Source organism: Scyliorhinus canicula, chromosome 8, assembly GCF_902713615.1.
Source record: "Scyliorhinus canicula chromosome 8, sScyCan1.1, whole genome shotgun sequence".
NCBI lineage: Eukaryota > Metazoa > Chordata > Chondrichthyes > Carcharhiniformes > Scyliorhinidae > Scyliorhinus > Scyliorhinus canicula.
The window spans coordinates 52,749,366-52,766,038 of NC_052153.1; the positions used below are offsets into that span (position 1 = coordinate 52,749,366).

Consider the following 16,673-nt stretch of genomic DNA (forward strand, 5'->3'; position numbering starts at 1 on the left):
TTAAAGGCAGCTTGCAGCAGTTGAGATAATCTTCCTGGTGGATTTGGATTGATTAGGAACTGTAATTCTTGTATTGGGAATCATGGGAGAGGAGGCATAGATGGCAGCAGTGAAAGGGGCAGAGCTGACGGAGAGAGGGAGGAAGGGAGGTGGCTGTGAGAGGGGAAAGGCTGACCGATGGAGGGAGTGAGGTTGCTGTGAAAGGCGAACAGTGCATTACTGACCATGGAGGGAGGGAGTCTCACGAAGGCTCGTGGGAGGACAAAGAAACAAATCTAGACCACACAGGGAAGGCCAATATCTACAGATAGGTAAGTCAACCATGATTGTGGAAAGATCAAGGGTTATAGAGGGAAGATCAATGTTGAGGTCCTGAGAGTCAAGGGTAACAGAGGACAGGTTGAAGATGATAGAGTGAGGGTTGAGTATCATGGATGTTGAATTGAGGGTAACAGGGAGGAAGGAGTTCCAATGTGGTGGGGGGCTGACCAATTATGACAAGAGAACATCTGGCTTGATAGTTAGTCAAGGGTAATGGAGGGTCATCAAAGGCAGGGCAAGAGCATTGGAGCAATGTTCCAGATGGCTTGTGACACTCTCTTCGCATCCAGTTCCCAATCAGAATGAGGCACCTTGCAAAATCTTTTGACCTGCAAATGCAAAGTTTTGCTTCTCACAAAGTGTCAGCAGAGTCAGGGATGGATTACAAACTCCTCACAAACAGCTAGCCTGAAGTTGCTAGATGGTAAGGAGTGGATGCCTGTCCAGGTACCATTCAAATATGGCGCACAGACTTTCCACCCCATGAGGTAATGGTGGGGCCCAGCCAATTCCCACTACACGATTGGCTGGAGCCCAAGGCTCTAAATATCTAATTGGGTGACTGCCGCATGATTGTGCGGCATCAGCCACTCCGTCTCTGAGAAAACGTGCCGGGCATATCTGGTTCCACTGTCGGGGCCCTCGACATGAGAAGATTTGGCCTCGTGTGGGCAAATTTAAGAACAAGCTCAGGAAAATACCTCTTTGATCCATCCAAGCCATCAAAACAAGTCCAGGACATCACTCTTCACTGGAAGGAATTCAGCGAATCGGTATCCTCTGCATGAACCAGCAACCTGTTCCAGTGGTTCACTATCCTCTGGGAAAAGAACAACCTCCTGACATCCAACCTAAGCCTGGACTTATACAACTTAAAATTGTTCCTCCATTGCTTTTTTAAGTGGAACAAACTCTCAACTCAAAAACAAATAACACAAAAGAATTTTAAGAATAGGTAAGTTGCTCCAATAAATGCTTTGCATCCAAGCGGCCGAGATTCTTCATATTGTTTCAAACGTCCTTCGCCTAAAGTGATCACTGCACACAAAACTAGCCCTTGCCGTCATTTTGGCATCATGGGCGCGATTCACCGATCGCAGGACTAAGTGTCCGCGCCGGCATGAACGCTGTTGCGTTTCACAATGGCACAGAGGGCCAGCATGGCACTGGAGCGGTACACGCCGCTCCAGACTTCCATCCTGGCGCGGACTGGGGGACGGCGCCAACCGCGCATGCGTAGTGGCGAAGTGCCAAACGAAGCATCTGTGGTAGACTCACTGAACGCTCCGGCCCCGACGCAACATGGCGCAGGGGCTCTGGGGCCGGACGCGCAACAAAGTAGGCCCGGGTGGGGGGAGGCCGGCCCGGCGATCGGTGGGCCCCGATCGCGGACCAGACCCCACCGTAGGCCCCCCTCCTCCAGTGAAGGAACGCTTTTCCCCGCCCCACAAGCCGCCCACCGACCCTTCACGCAGAGTTCCTGCCGGCAGCGACCAGGAGTCAACGGCGCCGGCGGGACTCTGCCGTTTCCGCGTGGCCACTCGACCCATCCGAGCCAGAGAATCGGCGGATCGGTCGCGGACAGCGGTGCGCAACCTGCACCGTGCCAAACGCTCTGCCGCAAATGGCGCCGATTCTCCGCACATTGGAGAATCGCCGGCGTTGGGACGGCATGGCGCGGTTGCGGCGATTCTCCGGCCCGGCGCAGGGCTGGGAGAATCGCTCCCCACACGTGCAATCAGTGTTCATACGGGGGGCGCAATTCTCCAAAACGGAGACAATGGGCGGGATTCTCCCGTACCCAGGGGGGCGGGGGGTCCCGGCGGAACGGAGTGGCGTGAACCACTCCGGCTTCAGCCCGCCCCAAAGGTGCAGAATCCTCTGCACCTTCAGGGGCTAGGCCGGTGCCGTCGCGTTTCACAACGGCACTAAAAAGGCACGGGCAGTAGCGATTCTGGCCCCCTGCATGGCGCTGGAGCAGTTCACGCCGCTCCAGCCTCCCTTCCCGACGCCAAATGGGCGCCGCGCCAGTCCGCGCATGCGCAATTGGGCCACGCCAATCCGTGAATGCGTGCGGGGACTCCCTCAGTGCGCCGGCCCCAATGCAACATGGCGTGGGGGTTCAGGGGCCGGCCGCGTAATAAAATAGGGCCGGGGCTGGAGAGGCCGGCCAGCCGATCGGTCGGCCCAGATCGTGGGCCAAACCCCATCGGAGGCCCCACCCGGTGAAGGACCGCTTTCCCCCGCCCCACAGGCCGCCCCCGACCCTATGCGCAGAGTTCCCGCCGGCTGTGAGCAGGTGTGAACAGCGCCGGCAAGACTCTGCCGTTTCAGCGCAGCCACTCGGCCCATCGACCTGGCCGTGGACAGCACCCCGCAACCGGTGCCACGCCAAACGCGCCGGCGCAAATGGTGCCAATTCTCCGCTCTGCGGAGAATCGCCTGCCGGCATTGGATTGGTGCCGCAGGATAAAATGGCGCGAACGGCGATTCTCCCATACGGCGCGGCATGGGAGAATCACGCCCAGCGTGATCAGTAACTCAAATCCAGCACTAAACACCTGTCACCGCAGTGACCAGCAGTCAGTTCATAGAGTAGAATCATAGAATCCATACAGTGCAGAAGGAGGGCATTTGGCCCATCAAAGTTTGTACCGACACTCTGAAGGAGCTTCCTACCTAAGTCCAATCCGCAGCCCTATCTCCGTGACCCCACCTAACATTTGGATACTTTTGGATACTTAGGGCAATTTTAAAATGGCCAATCCACCTAACCTGCATATCTTTGGACTGTGGGAGGAAACCGGAGCAAGCATGGGGTGAACTTGCAAACTCCGCACATTCACCCGAGGTTGGAATCGAACCCGGGTCCCTGGCGCTGCGAGGCAACAGTGCTAACAGAGGCAAGTCTCTGTTGTGCTTCTCCTTCTGCACCTGTAATTACTTTAGATTCAGTCTAAATTGAGTCCATTACAGAAGAGCGGGACACAGCTGTGTGGCAGCAATTGACTGTTGGTCGCAGGTGTAGGTACCAAGGGCAAATCAAAGCGGTCAATTGAAACCACTTAGACAGGAAGATCATGAATATTGAATCAGACAGTAGAAGACTGGCTCATTTCCTGCCAATTCCTCTCCCTGGTGATACTGGAAAATGCACTGTTCCTCTCACCAGTAAATTCCACTAGATTACGTTGCTTCATTGCACTGGATCTAATACTATCGCTAATTTCTCTTGTAAGCCATGGTTTGGCCACCTTCCCAAATTTACTAATGTGCCAGACAGGAATAAAAAATTGATGCAGTTCACCGATGTGCTCTTTGAATCTTTGCCATTGCTAATCCACCGTCGCAATCCATCATAACCAACTCGCGCCTCATACCATCGTAGTTTCCTTTATTAAGATTTAGGTCCCCAGTCTCAGAATCAACTACGTCACTCTCCATCTTGATGAAAAATTCTATCATATTCTGGTTGCTCATCCCAAGGGGTCTCACACAACAAGACTGTCAATTATTCCTTTCTCATTACACAATACCCAGTTTTGGATGGTCCGTTCTCCAGTTGGTTCCTCAACGTATTGATCCAGAAAACCATCCTGTCTACACTCCCGGAATTACTCCTCTATGGTATTGTGACTAATTTGATTTCCCCCAATCAAATGCAGATTAAAGTCACCATAATTACAGATTTTCCTTTATCGCATGTGTCTTTAATTTCCTGTTTAATGCCATTCCCAACATCAAAACTACAGTTTGGGGGTCTATACACAACCCCCATTAACGTTTTCTCTCCTTGGTATATCTCAGCTCTACCCATACAGATTCCACATCAGAGCTAACATCTTTCCGCATTAATTTCCTCTTTAACCAGCAATGCAACTCTACCACCTTTATGCCTGGGGTGCAGATACCCAGGCTTTATGCCTGGGGTGCAGATTAAATTCGGGCTTTACATTTGATGTTCAGGAATGTGGAATTGAGTAGTTTGTGGGGGTGGCTTTCAGGGTTGACAAAATGGTTTCTAGTTCTTTTATGGGCAGCACGGTAGCATGGTGGTTAGCATAAATGCTTCACAGCTCCAGGGTCCCAGGTTCAATTCCCGGCTGGGTCACTGTCTGTGCGGAGTCTGCACGTCCTCCCCGTGTGTGCGTGGGTTTCCTCCGGGTGCTCCGGTTTCCTCCCACAGTCCAAAGATGTGCGGGTTAGGTGGATTGGCCATGCTAAATTGCCCGTAGTGTCCTAAAAAGTAAGGTGAAGAGGGGGATTGTTGGGTTACGGGTATAGGGTGGATACGTGGGTTTGAGTAGGGTGATCATGGCTCGGCACAACATCAAGGGCCGAAGGGCCTGTTCTGTGCTGTACGGTTCTATGCTCTATGCACCTTTCCTTTTTTTGTCTGTCCTTCCTAAATACTGAATACCCCTGAATGATCAGTTCCTATCCCTGGTCACCCTGCAACCATGCCTCCATAATCCCAATTATATCATACCTGTTTACAATTATTTGCACAATTAATTCATCCACTTTATTACGAATGCTCCACGCATTGAGGCACAAAGCCTTAAGGCTTGTCTTTTTAATATTACTTGTCCCATTCCCATTATTTTTCAGTGTGGCCCTGTTTGATTCTGGCCCTCAGTTTCTCTGCTTATCATTTTTCTCATTCTCATTTCTGTCTTTTGTTCTTGTCCTTGATTCCTCCTCCTCTGACTCCTTACATGGTTCTCACCCCCCTGCCATTTTAGTTTAAACCCTCCCCAACCACTCTAGCAAATTGTCTCCCGCAGGATATCAGTCCCGGTCCTGCCCAGGTGTAACATGTCCAGTTTGGACTCGTCCCACCTCCCCCAGAACTGGTTCCGATGTCCCAGGAATCTGAAATCCTCCCCCTCACACTATCCCTTCTGCCATGTATTCATCCAATATATCCTGCTCTTTCTGCTCTGACTAGCACGTGGCTCTGGTAGTAATCCTGAGATCACTACCTTTTGAAGTTCTACTTTTCAACTTACTTCCGAGCTCCTATATTCTGCTTTTAGAATCTCACCCCTTATTTTGCTGAGTCGTTTGGATCATTGTGTCTTGTTTTGTGTGATTTCCTCATTTGAGTACAGCCATGGGGGGCAAAACATGCACTAATAACCTTAATCTTCTTTATATTTGTCATTCTAAAAAGCATATTGCAATAATCTGTTGGCAAGATAAAATAATATATGTTATATATTTATCTCATTTCAGATTGCCCTCTTCTCTGAATAAATGTATTTGTCATGAACGCTATCCATCTGCAGCCCGTTATCCAAGTTCGTAAAGACAAGTTTATTTCAAGGTACTGAGATTCTGTTCAGAAAGAAGTTTCATCCCTTTCCCGCCACTACTTTCTTTTCAACAGGAGTTTATTTCCTTCGTACTATGAATGTGATGAATGAACAAAATGTATTAAAAAGGCTTAAACACAGTATCTTGATATATCAGGTATATAATAATGTTTATTTCAGAGAATATTTGCGATTAATAGCCATCAATAAAATAAAATATATTTATCCAAGTCTTTAACAGCCATTCCCACTATACAACATATAATAATTCTGCATACAGATCCTTATTTTAGAATTTTATCACAATTATATATGTCCGTTCATTTGACATGTGGAAGACATTGGGCTGAACTATTTTGAGTTCAACCAATTAAACTAAGGTCCTCCTCCTTCCTCGCTCCTCTCTGCACCAGGTGCCTGTAGATCTGGAGCGTGGGGCTAAAATGGAAACATAACTGTAACAAAAGTATTTTCTAAAAACTAAAAAGGGGGTGCAGTCCAAAACGACTTACGTACACATGGTCCACGGGCTCCACATGGCAGCAAATAAACAGGAATGTTGGGAATCTGTGAACCAATTCAGTCTACTGTTCTATGGGACTGCTGTGTCAACACTCTCCATCCAGGTCCCAGGTTTGACACTGGGCTGAATGTGGTGTGATTAAGGCATGAGTAGATGAGAAAGCAGGTGAGAAAGTACAGACGTTTGCGAGATCCCACACAGGTCCCCAGTCGAGCCCTGAAATGAGCCAGAGGCATAAATGTTCAGGGTGACTGTCACCTTGATGGCCACATGGAGCGGGTGTCCTCCTCCACACCCCTGCGATGCCAGCTGTGCCACCATCTGGCACAGTGGCAAATGGTCTCCTTGGTGAGCCAGAGTCATCGACGGCACATACGGTCCAGTAGGTCCTCAAAGGACAGGCGGCGATGATGTAAATATGGCCTGATTTGGCATTTCCTTCGTACTTCATCCATGGCCTGATGGACAGCTTCCACTTGAGCCTCACTGGCTGGCCCCTGCTCTTCTGGGTCGGCTCTTCTCTGGCCACCCCCCCATCAGCCCTCCCCCCCCCCTCCCCCACCCCAAACCCTTGCAGAAGCCCCCCCCCCCCCAACCTGCAGCATTGATGCTGGCCCGTGACGCCATTTCGGATGGGGCGGAGCATGGTTGACCAGCGTCAAACCGGGTCCGGCCCCGATTTCGGCATTGGAGCCCATTCTCCAACCGATTGGCAAACACAATTTCGTCGTCGGCCAATGGAGAATCCCTCCCTTTTTTGAGGCCACAGAAGGGTAAGTGAAAATGCTGTGATGTTTCACTCTACTGCCTGGACTGCTCTTCAGATTTCAGACAGGCCTCACTGATGGGGAGGGATGTGCAGGGGTGACCTGTTATTCCAATGATGGGGAGGTTGGGGGGACAGGATTAGTATTGTAGGTGGGGAGGGGGTCTGCCACCAAACCTCGGGATTGGGCCCCCAGCTCAAAATGGCAACACGATACCAGGATTCCGACAGAATCCTGCGAGCTCGCCAACATGCATATATATATTGTGGTGATATGCATCACTGTAGATACACAAGGGGTTAATGTAAGTACACGTAGACTAGCTAGACACTAGAGGGAGCACCAGAGACATGACACACAGACAGTCAACCAATAGGTCAGTAAGATAGGACACGACCAATGGGCATTCACGATACACACAGAGGTGACACTACCACAGGGGGGCATTACACCAACCCATATATAAAGGACACAGCACACATGATCTTCCTCTTTCCAGTGTTGACACTCAGTGAGTACAGACACAGGGTTGATTCAACATCATACCCACCACCTGGATTGTAGCAGACTGGTTCGTCAGTCTGAGTAGCTATAGAAGGATTAACAGTAGTGGCGAATCCGAGTAGGAGAATTGTAAATAGTTTAATAAACGTGTTGAAGTTATCTCCACGTCTGAACCTTCCTTTGTCAGAGTGAACATCAAGGAAGCCGCTTATGCTACACCAAGAGCATAAGAAGACATATATTTTTTTTAAAATATAAATTTAGATGACCCAATTCATTTTTTCCAATTAAGCGGCAATTTAGCGTGGCCAATCCACCTATCCTGCACATCTTTAGGTTGTGCAGCGGAGACCAGTCCCAATTCTCCTCTGGTGGGAGAACTTAGACTCCAGAACAGATACTCACCCTCTTATTTCTGTGGCTGAAAGAGTCCTGAGTGGAGTAAGTTTGAGCATCCTTAGCCTAGTTCCCAGTTTGTGTGGGATCTGAATTTAAACTACATCCAGTTAAGTCTGCCTCACAGGTGCTAGATAAATAAATGTATAATAGAATTCTCTGGCCAGGAGAGCCAGATTTAAGCTTTCAGGTAATGAAATCCTCAAAGGTGGAATTTTAGAAAATAGCCTTTCCAGCACAGAGCTTTACACATTGAGAGCACGATTCAGGAATTCAGGCACAAAACACAGCTCACAAATACTCAATCTATACTCAAAAGGATTGTGTCAGGACCTAAATTCAGGTCATGTGCTCTGAAATGTAAAACTCTGCATTCATTTGCAAAATTAAAGACAATTTGTAAAACTGAACAACCCATTTCTCATAAGATTGATGCAATGTGCACTTCAAATCTGTTTTAAAATTCCTATTCTTAATTTCTCCAGAGTTGAGTTTTTGTCATTGTTAAGAACATACAATTGCTTTTGTGAAGATAACAAGAATTTGCAACTGACCTATTCTGATGTGAGTATATTTTATAGACTATCCACATGTCTAGAAATTACTGTATCTTAATAGAAAGTATGGAAAAAGCTACGCCCATTGAGATTGTCTACTTCATTGAGTTCACTGACCAGGTGCAATTTTCTCTCTCTTTAATATGGTTTGACCTAGTTAAGCTCCAGGGAGAAAAATCTCAAACATTTCTCACTAAGGGAATTTTATTTTATTTATTTATTTTCTAAATATTTTTATTCTCCTCCTTTTTCACATTTTCTCCCAAATTTACACATACCAACAATAAACAATAATCATTAACGAATATGTCAATCCCCATATCAATAACAACGATCCCATCCTCCCACCAAACCCCAAACAGCAGCCCGCATGTTCACATAAACAACTGACAAAAAGGAATCAGGAATCACCCAAAGTCACCATTAATACACACAGTCCCCCTCCCCTCAACCCTCCCACCCACCCCCCCAACTAATGGTCGATGTTATCCAGTTCTTGAAAGTGCATAATGAATAATGCCCATGAATTGTAAAATCCCTCCATCCTTCCCCTCAGTTCAAACATAGCCTTCTCAAGAGTCAAGAATTCCAACAAGTCCCCCCGCCACGCTAGGGCATCAGGTGGAGAGATTGATCTCCACCTTAACAGGATCCGCCTTCGGGCAATCAACGAGGCGAAGGCTACAACATCTGCCTCCACACCCGTTACCAACCCCATCTGGTCCGACGCCCCGAATATGGCCTCCCGGGGGCCGGGTCCAGTTTCACGTGCACCACTTTAGAGATTACCCTAAAAACCTCCTTCCAGTAATCCTCCAGCTTTGGACAGGACCAAAACACATGAACGTGATTAGCGCCCCCCCCCCCCCCCCCGCCCCCCCGCCCGGCCCCTTGCCCCGCAAAGCTCACACACATGTTCTACTCCTTCAAAACATCGGCTCATCCTCGCCCTCGTGAGGTGTGCTCTGTATACCACCTTCAGCTGTATCAGCCCCACCCTCGCGCACCAGGTGGAGGCATTCACTCTCCGGATCACCTCACACCAGAACCCCTCCTTCATATCCTCTCCCAACTCTTCCTCCCACTTTGCTTGATCCCTTCCAGTTGTGCCTTCTCCTCTTCCAAAATAGCTCCGTAAACTGCTGACACTACCCCCTTCTCCAGTTCCCCTGTCGTCAGCACCTCCGCCAGCAATGTGGAGGCCGGCTCCACAGGGAAGCTCTGTATCTCCTTTCTGGCAAAATCTCGAACCTGCATGTATCTAAATATTTCCCCCTGCTCCTGCCCATACTTTGCTTCCAGCTCCTTCAATCCTGCAAACCGACCCCTGAGAAACAAATCTTTTTGTCTCCTAATCCCCTTCTCCTCCCATTACCCAGCTCCGCACCTTCTCCACGTTTGGTGCCCAGTAGTAATACATCAGGTTCGGAAGACCCAAACCCCCTGACTGCCTTCCTCTCTGTAGCAGCACCTTTCTAACTCTGGCCACCTTCCCTCCCCACATGAACAAAGTAATCATTCCTTCAATCTCTCCGAAAAATGCCGTTGGCAGGAAAATCGGCAGGCATTGGAAAATAAACAGAAATCAAGGCAGCACGTTCATTTTAACCGCCTGTACCCGACCCGCCAGTGACAGAGGGAGACCATCCCACATTGCCAGATCAGCTTTCACTCTCCCCACCAAACTAGAAATGGTGTACCTGCGGAGCCCCCCCCCCCCCCCCCCCCCCCGCCCCCCCACTCCCAGGCAACCTGCACCCCCCGGTATCTAAAGTGATTCCCTACCCTACGGAATGGCAGCCCCCCCACCCCTGCCCCCACCCCCGGCCGAGACAACACAAAATACTCACTCTTGCTAGATTTAGTTTGTACCCCGAGAAAGACCCAAACATCAGAAGCAGCTCCAATGCTCCCCCTATCGACACACTCGGTTCCGACACGTAGAACAGCAAGTCATCGGCACATAAGGACACCCTATGCTCTATCCCCCCCCCCCGCACTATTCCTTTCCATATCCCCGAACTTCTTAATGCGATGGCCAATGGCTCAATCGCGAGTGCAAACAGCAGGGGGGACATAGGACATCCCTGCCTAGTCCCACGGTGGAGAGAAAAGTAACTCGAGCTGATGTTGTATGCGCGGTCACTTGCCCTCAGCTCCTTATATAGTAGCTTTACCCAGTTCACAAATCTTGGTCCAATCCCAAACCGCTCCAGAACTGCCATCAAGTACCCCCATTCTACCCAATCGAACGCCTTCCAATGCCACAACCTCCTCTGTTTCCTTGCCCTCTGCCGGTGCCATAACCACATTCAATACCCTTCTAACATTTGAAAAGAGCTGCCTCCCTCTCACTAACCCTGTCTGATCTTGACCTACCACCTTCAGGAGGCACTCCTACAGCCTACCTGCCAGTACCTTCGCCAATACTTTTATGTCCACGTTTCAAAGTGATATGGGCCTATATGACCCACACTCCGTTGGGTCCTTATCTTTTGTAGCAACAGGGAAATCGGTGCCTGCCCCAAAGTTTGTGCCAACACCCCCTTCCCTATCGCCTCTTCAAACATACCCACCATCGGGGGTGCCAGCTTATCCTTTAAATTTTTATAATAGTCCACCGGAAACCCATCTGGCCCTGCCACCTTCCCCGCCTGCATCCTCCCAATCGCATCTTTTATCTCCTGCTCCAATATTGCTCCTTCTTATGTAGCCCTGTCCCCCTCCCCTAACCTCGGGTACTCCAACCCATCTAGAAATTCCTGCGTCTCCTGGTCTCCTCCAGGCGGCTCTGACCTAGAACCTCTCATAAAACCCCTCAAAAACCTTGTTAATCAGATCCGGCGCCACCACCAACTTCCCTGCCCTATCCCTCACCTGAACAATTTCCCTTGCCGCTGCTTCCCTCCGGAGCTGACCTGCTAACAGACTTATCTCCATGTTCGTAACCTGCACCCTTTGCTCGCCTCAGTTGGAGCACCGCCTTCCTGGTAGATAGTCGGTCAAAGCTCACCTGTAGTTCCTTCCTCTTTTCCAACTTCGCTGGGTCCCCAACTTCTGCATAACTCCTATCTACCTCCAACATCTCATCTATTACCCTTTGCCGCTCCAGCCTCTCCTCTTTGTCCACCCTGGCCTTAAGCGAGATCACCTCACCCCTCACCACCGATTTTAGAGCCGCCCAGACAACTGCCTTCGACACCTTACCCATAAATATTCCTCGATTACCTTTTCAATTTTGTCACAGAACCCTTGGTCCCCCAAAAGTCCCACATCTAATTTCCACTCTGGTCTCTCCGCTACCCCCTTCTTCAGCACTATATCCACCCAATGTGGAGCATGATCTGACACTGCAATTGCCGAGTATTCCGACCCCTTAACCCCAGCCAGCAAAGCCTTCCCCACCATGAAAAAGTCAAAGACACCTTATGGACTGCTGCGAAAAACGAGTACTCCTGTTCCCTCGGTTGCAGAACCCTCCAAGGATCCACCCCTCCCATTTCCACCATTAGCCCAGCCAACGCCTTTGCCCCCCCCCCCCAATGGGACCAGCGAGCGCGGCCGTGACCTGTCCAACCCTGGCTGCTGCACCAAGTTCCAGTCCCCCCCCCCCCCCCACTATCAGTTTGTGTGTGTCCAAGTCGGGGATGGCCCCAAACACCTTCGCGAATCCCACATCGTCCAAATTGGGACCGTATACACTTAACAGCGCCACTAACCTCCCCTCCAGCACCCCTGTCACAAATTTACCCCCCTGATCTGCAACCACCTTCTCCATCTGGAAGCGTACTCTTTTGTTGACCATTAACGCGACCCCTCGAGCCCTTCCGTCAAATCCAGAGTGAAACACTTGGCTAATCCAGCCCTTTTTAAGTCTCACCTGGCCCTTCACCCTCAAGTGAGTCTCCTGCAGCATTGCCACATCGGCTTTCAAACTTTTAAGATGCGCAACCTCTTGACCAGACCTCCTAACCCCCTCATGTTCCACATGACTATCCTAACTGGGGGTCTCTCACTCCTCCCCACCCTTCTTATCCACCATTATCATACCACCGGGCCCTGCCCCATGAGCCTGACCCGCCCCTATCCATTATTAACATCAAAACCCTTACCCCTCCCAAAATCCCCCCTACATTTCCTCTCCAATAAAACATCTTCCAGCATCTAACACCCCCCCCCCCCCACCCCCCCCCCCCCCCCCCAAACATGCTCACTGCATAGACCCATCAAAACCTGCTAACCAGGCCCCAATGTCCACAGCCCTCCTCTCATCTCACCTCCGTTCACTAGCCGACTTTAGTTAGCTAGCGTGGGTGGCTCCCCCCACCCCAAGGTATACCGTCCCCTCCCACCCAGTCCCAGAGAAAAAAACAAAAACAACAATCCAACCCATACAATTAGGGAATTTTATTTTTAAAGAGGAAATAACCTTAGGAACACGGACCATTGCCTTCAGGTATGTGTCTATGGAAGGTATTAAGGCTAGGTGGGTGGAAACCCATGACCATATGGGACCATCTGATAGTTTGTCCAATGAAAGTAACAGATATTAAATCCAGCAGGTTCCCCATTACTGGATGTGCTGTCTACTCACTTTGCTTCTGTGTGCTGTGTCCTGAGCCAAACCTTCAAACCTTGATGCCAAATCTAACGAGCAAAATTAATCCCACAGTCCAAAGATGTGCAGGTTAGGTGGATTGATCATGATAAAATTGCCCTTCAGGGTGGAGTCGCAGGACTAGGGCAGGGAATTGGGCCTAGTGGTAGGGTGGTCTTTCAGAGAGTCGGTGCAGACTCGATGGGTCGAATGGCCTCCTTCTGCACTGTAGGGATTCTATGATGCAATTTTGGGCACCTTGTCTTTAAAATGACATTGATGCCAAGGATTCAAGGAAAAGTAACTTCGCTCTAAGAACTTGAAAGTTATGAAGAAAGAATAAAAAGTGGAATTTATTTTCATTAGAGGAAAAATATTGAAGGAAGGCATGACACTGGTCTTTAAAATATAATGTCAACTCAAGTTGGTTGTTTTCCTTAGTCCATGAGCTCAGAGCTAAAGGTCATAAAAGGAACAAGCTTCATGCAAAATAGATATTATTCCCACTGAAAGGTCAATGTGTGGAATTGATGGAATTGTTGATGCTGTGTGATTCATCCCATTAAAGGGAGCCAGCCAAGTAGATGGTTGGAAATAAGATTGAAAAGAAATATGAACCAGAAATTCAAACACTTGCGGCGGGATTCTCTGATCCTGAGGCGAAGTGTTCAGACCGTCGGAAACGCCGTTGCGTTTCTTGACGACGTCAACACGGCCTAGGATCAGCAATTCTGGCCCCTACAAAGGCCAGGACAGCACTGGTGCGGCCACCCCAGCTGCTGATCCTGCCATGAACTGGGCACCGCGGGGTCCGCGCATGCGCAGTGGGGCCGGCGCCAACTCGCGCATGCACAGTGACACCGGCGCCAACGCACACATACGCAGTGTCTCCCTTCTCTGACGCAACATGGTGCAGGGCTACAGGGGCTGGCGCGGAAGAAAGGAGGCCCCCAGCCAGAGAGGCCGACCCGTCGATCGGTGGACCCCTGGCCGGCGCCACTCTGCGGAGAATAGCATCCCGGCGTCGGGGCCTCGTGGCACGATTTGTGCTGGTCGCGGAGATTCTCCGGCCCAGCCCGGGCTGAGAGAATCCCGCCCTTCATTTGCACCTGGTAAGGCTGGGGTAACATGTCATCTAGAGAGAGTAGTGAATTAGGGGTTGAGAAATGGAAAAGTAGAAATTGGCTTTCCACCAAATTAAAAGGTTGCTTGAAATTTCCATCATCACAATCCTTCAGTTTCTTCAAAACAGAAATTGATTGATTCCCTTGGTGTCTAAAAATTATATGGATTATGGGAGTGCCAAGAAAATTGAGTTCATGTAAAAGTTCAGTCATGAAGTTATTGAATGTCAGAGCTGGCTCCATTGGCCTGCTCATAATCCTATTTATTATGTCCTTATAATAATAATCTGTATGGTCACAAGTAGGCTTACATTAACACTGCAATGAAGTTACTGTGAAAAGCCCCTAGTCGCCACACTCCGGCGCCTGTTCGGATACATGGAGGGAGAATTCAGAATGTCCAAATTACCTAACAGCACGTCTTTCGGGACTTGTAGGAGGAATGCGGAGCACCCGGAGGAAACCCAAGCAGACACAGGGAGAGTGTGCAGACTCCGCACAGACTGTGATCCAAGCCGGTATCAAACCTGGGACCCTGGCGCTGTGAAGTAATAGTACTAACCACTGTGCTACCATGCCGCACATGTGCTACCGTGCCATCCATATGTTCATGTGTGAGCACAGCCATGTCTTTGGGTAGGCGTGGACAGGTAGAAAATCAGAACAGAGTTCAACACAGGCCTCGAAAACCATAGGTTAAAGAGTGACATTTCCAAGGCTTGGCAATACGCCACCCTGCTGGTCACTGTGAGGACTGCAGCTAAAAAAATAAGCAATTTTTTAAATCCATTCTTGAGATGTGGCTATTGCTGGCTGGGCCAGCATTTATTGTCCATCCCTAGTTGCACGAGAAAGTGGTAGTGAGCTGTCTTGTTAAATCACTGCAGTCCACGTGGTGTAGGTACACCCACAGTGCTGTTAGGAAGGGAGTTCCAGGCTTTTGACCCAGCAACATTGAAGGAACAGTGATATATATCCAAGTCAGAATGGTGTGTGGCTTGTCGGGGAATTTCCAGGCGGTGGTGTTCCCATGTGTCTGCCATCCTTCTCCTTCTAGATGGTAGTGGGTGTGGGTTTGGAAGGTGTTGCCTAAGGAGCCTTGGTGAGTTCCCGTAGTGGATCCTGTAGATGATACTCACTGCTGCTACTGTGTGTCGGTGGTGAAGGGAGTGAATGCTTGCGGTTGGGGTGTCAGTAAAGCGGGCTGCTTTGCCCTGGATGGTGTCAAGCCTCTTGAGTGTTGGAGCTGCACTCATCCAAGCAAGTGGAGGGATTCCTTCGCACTCCTGACTTGTTCCTTTTAGATGATGGACGGGTTTTGGGAGTGGTGGGGGGGGAGGCGTCAGGAGATGAATTACTGTCCACAAGATTCCTAGCCTCTGATTTGCTCCTGAAGCCTCACTATTTATATCATAGAATGATAAAATTCCTACAATGCAGAATGAGGCCATTCGACCCATCATGTCTGCACCAACCCTTTGAAAGTGCACTCTACCCATGCCCACTTCCCCGTCCACCAAACCCTATCCCTGTAACCCCATAACCTAACCTGAACATTGCTGGATCATTTAGCGTGGCTAATCTAATGAACCCGTACATATTTGGACTATGGGAGGAAATCCACGCAGACACAGGGAGAACTTGTAAACTCCACACAGTCACTCAAGGTCAGAATCAAACCTGGGTCCCTGGCACCGTGAGGCAGCAGTGCTACAACTGTGCCACCATGTCACGAGTCCCCTTCAGTTCCTGGTCAATGGTAATCCCAGGATGGTGATAGTATGGATTCAGCAATGTTAATGCCATTGAATGTCATGGGGATGGTTAGATTCTCTCTTCTTACAGATGGTCATTGTTGGCATTTGTGTTGCATGTATGTTCTTTGCCACTTGTCAGCCCAATCCTGGATATTGTCCAGGTCTTTCTACATTTGGATACGGACTGCTGCAGTATCTGAGGAGTCATGAATAATGCTGAACATTGTACAATCATCAGCGAACATCCCCATTCTGACCTTGTGGTAGAACGAAGGTCATTGATGAAGCAGCTGAAGATGGCTGGGCCAAGGGTACCATCCTGAGGAAATCGTGCATGAACATCCTGGAGCTGAGATGATTGAACTTCAACAACCACATCTTTGCGCCAGGTATAATGCAAAATAGCAAAGAATCTCTCCCCGCTCCCCCAGACTCCTATAGACTCCACTTTTACGAGGGCTCCTTGATGCCACACTCGGTCAAAAGTTGCCTTGATGTCAAGGGCAGTCATTCTTACCTCACCTCTGGAGTTCAGCTCTTTTGTCCATGTTTTAATCAAGATTTTAATGAGGTCAGGAGCTGGATGGCCCTGGCAGAACCTAAATTGAGCGGCAGTGTGCAGCTTATTGCTAAGCAAATTCTGCTTGATAGCACCGTTGATGACCCTTCCTGACTTACACCTTGTAAATGGTGGACAGGCTTTGGGGAGTCAGGAGGAGAGACACGCTGCAAGATTCCAGCTTTTGACTTGCTCTTGCAGCCACAGTATTTATATGGCTAGTATCATCCAGTTTCTGGTCAATGATAAT

At 49.4% G+C, this 16,673-nt stretch overlaps 1 protein-coding gene across 2 annotated transcripts in view; it reads left to right on the forward strand.

The window, feature by feature from the left end:
- Positions 1-16,673, forward strand: part of rassf6 (Ras association domain family member 6) — a 79,066-nt gene that overhangs the window by 27,670 nt on the left and 34,723 nt on the right. For both annotated transcript variants that reach the window (XM_038804566.1, XM_038804567.1), the window contains exons 2-3: positions 5,560-5,650; positions 8,315-8,393. In XM_038804566.1, the coding sequence (XP_038660494.1) occupies positions 5,592-5,650; positions 8,315-8,393 (138 nt within the window). In that variant the 5' untranslated portion in view covers positions 5,560-5,591. The remainder of the gene's footprint in view (positions 1-5,559; positions 5,651-8,314; positions 8,394-16,673) is intronic.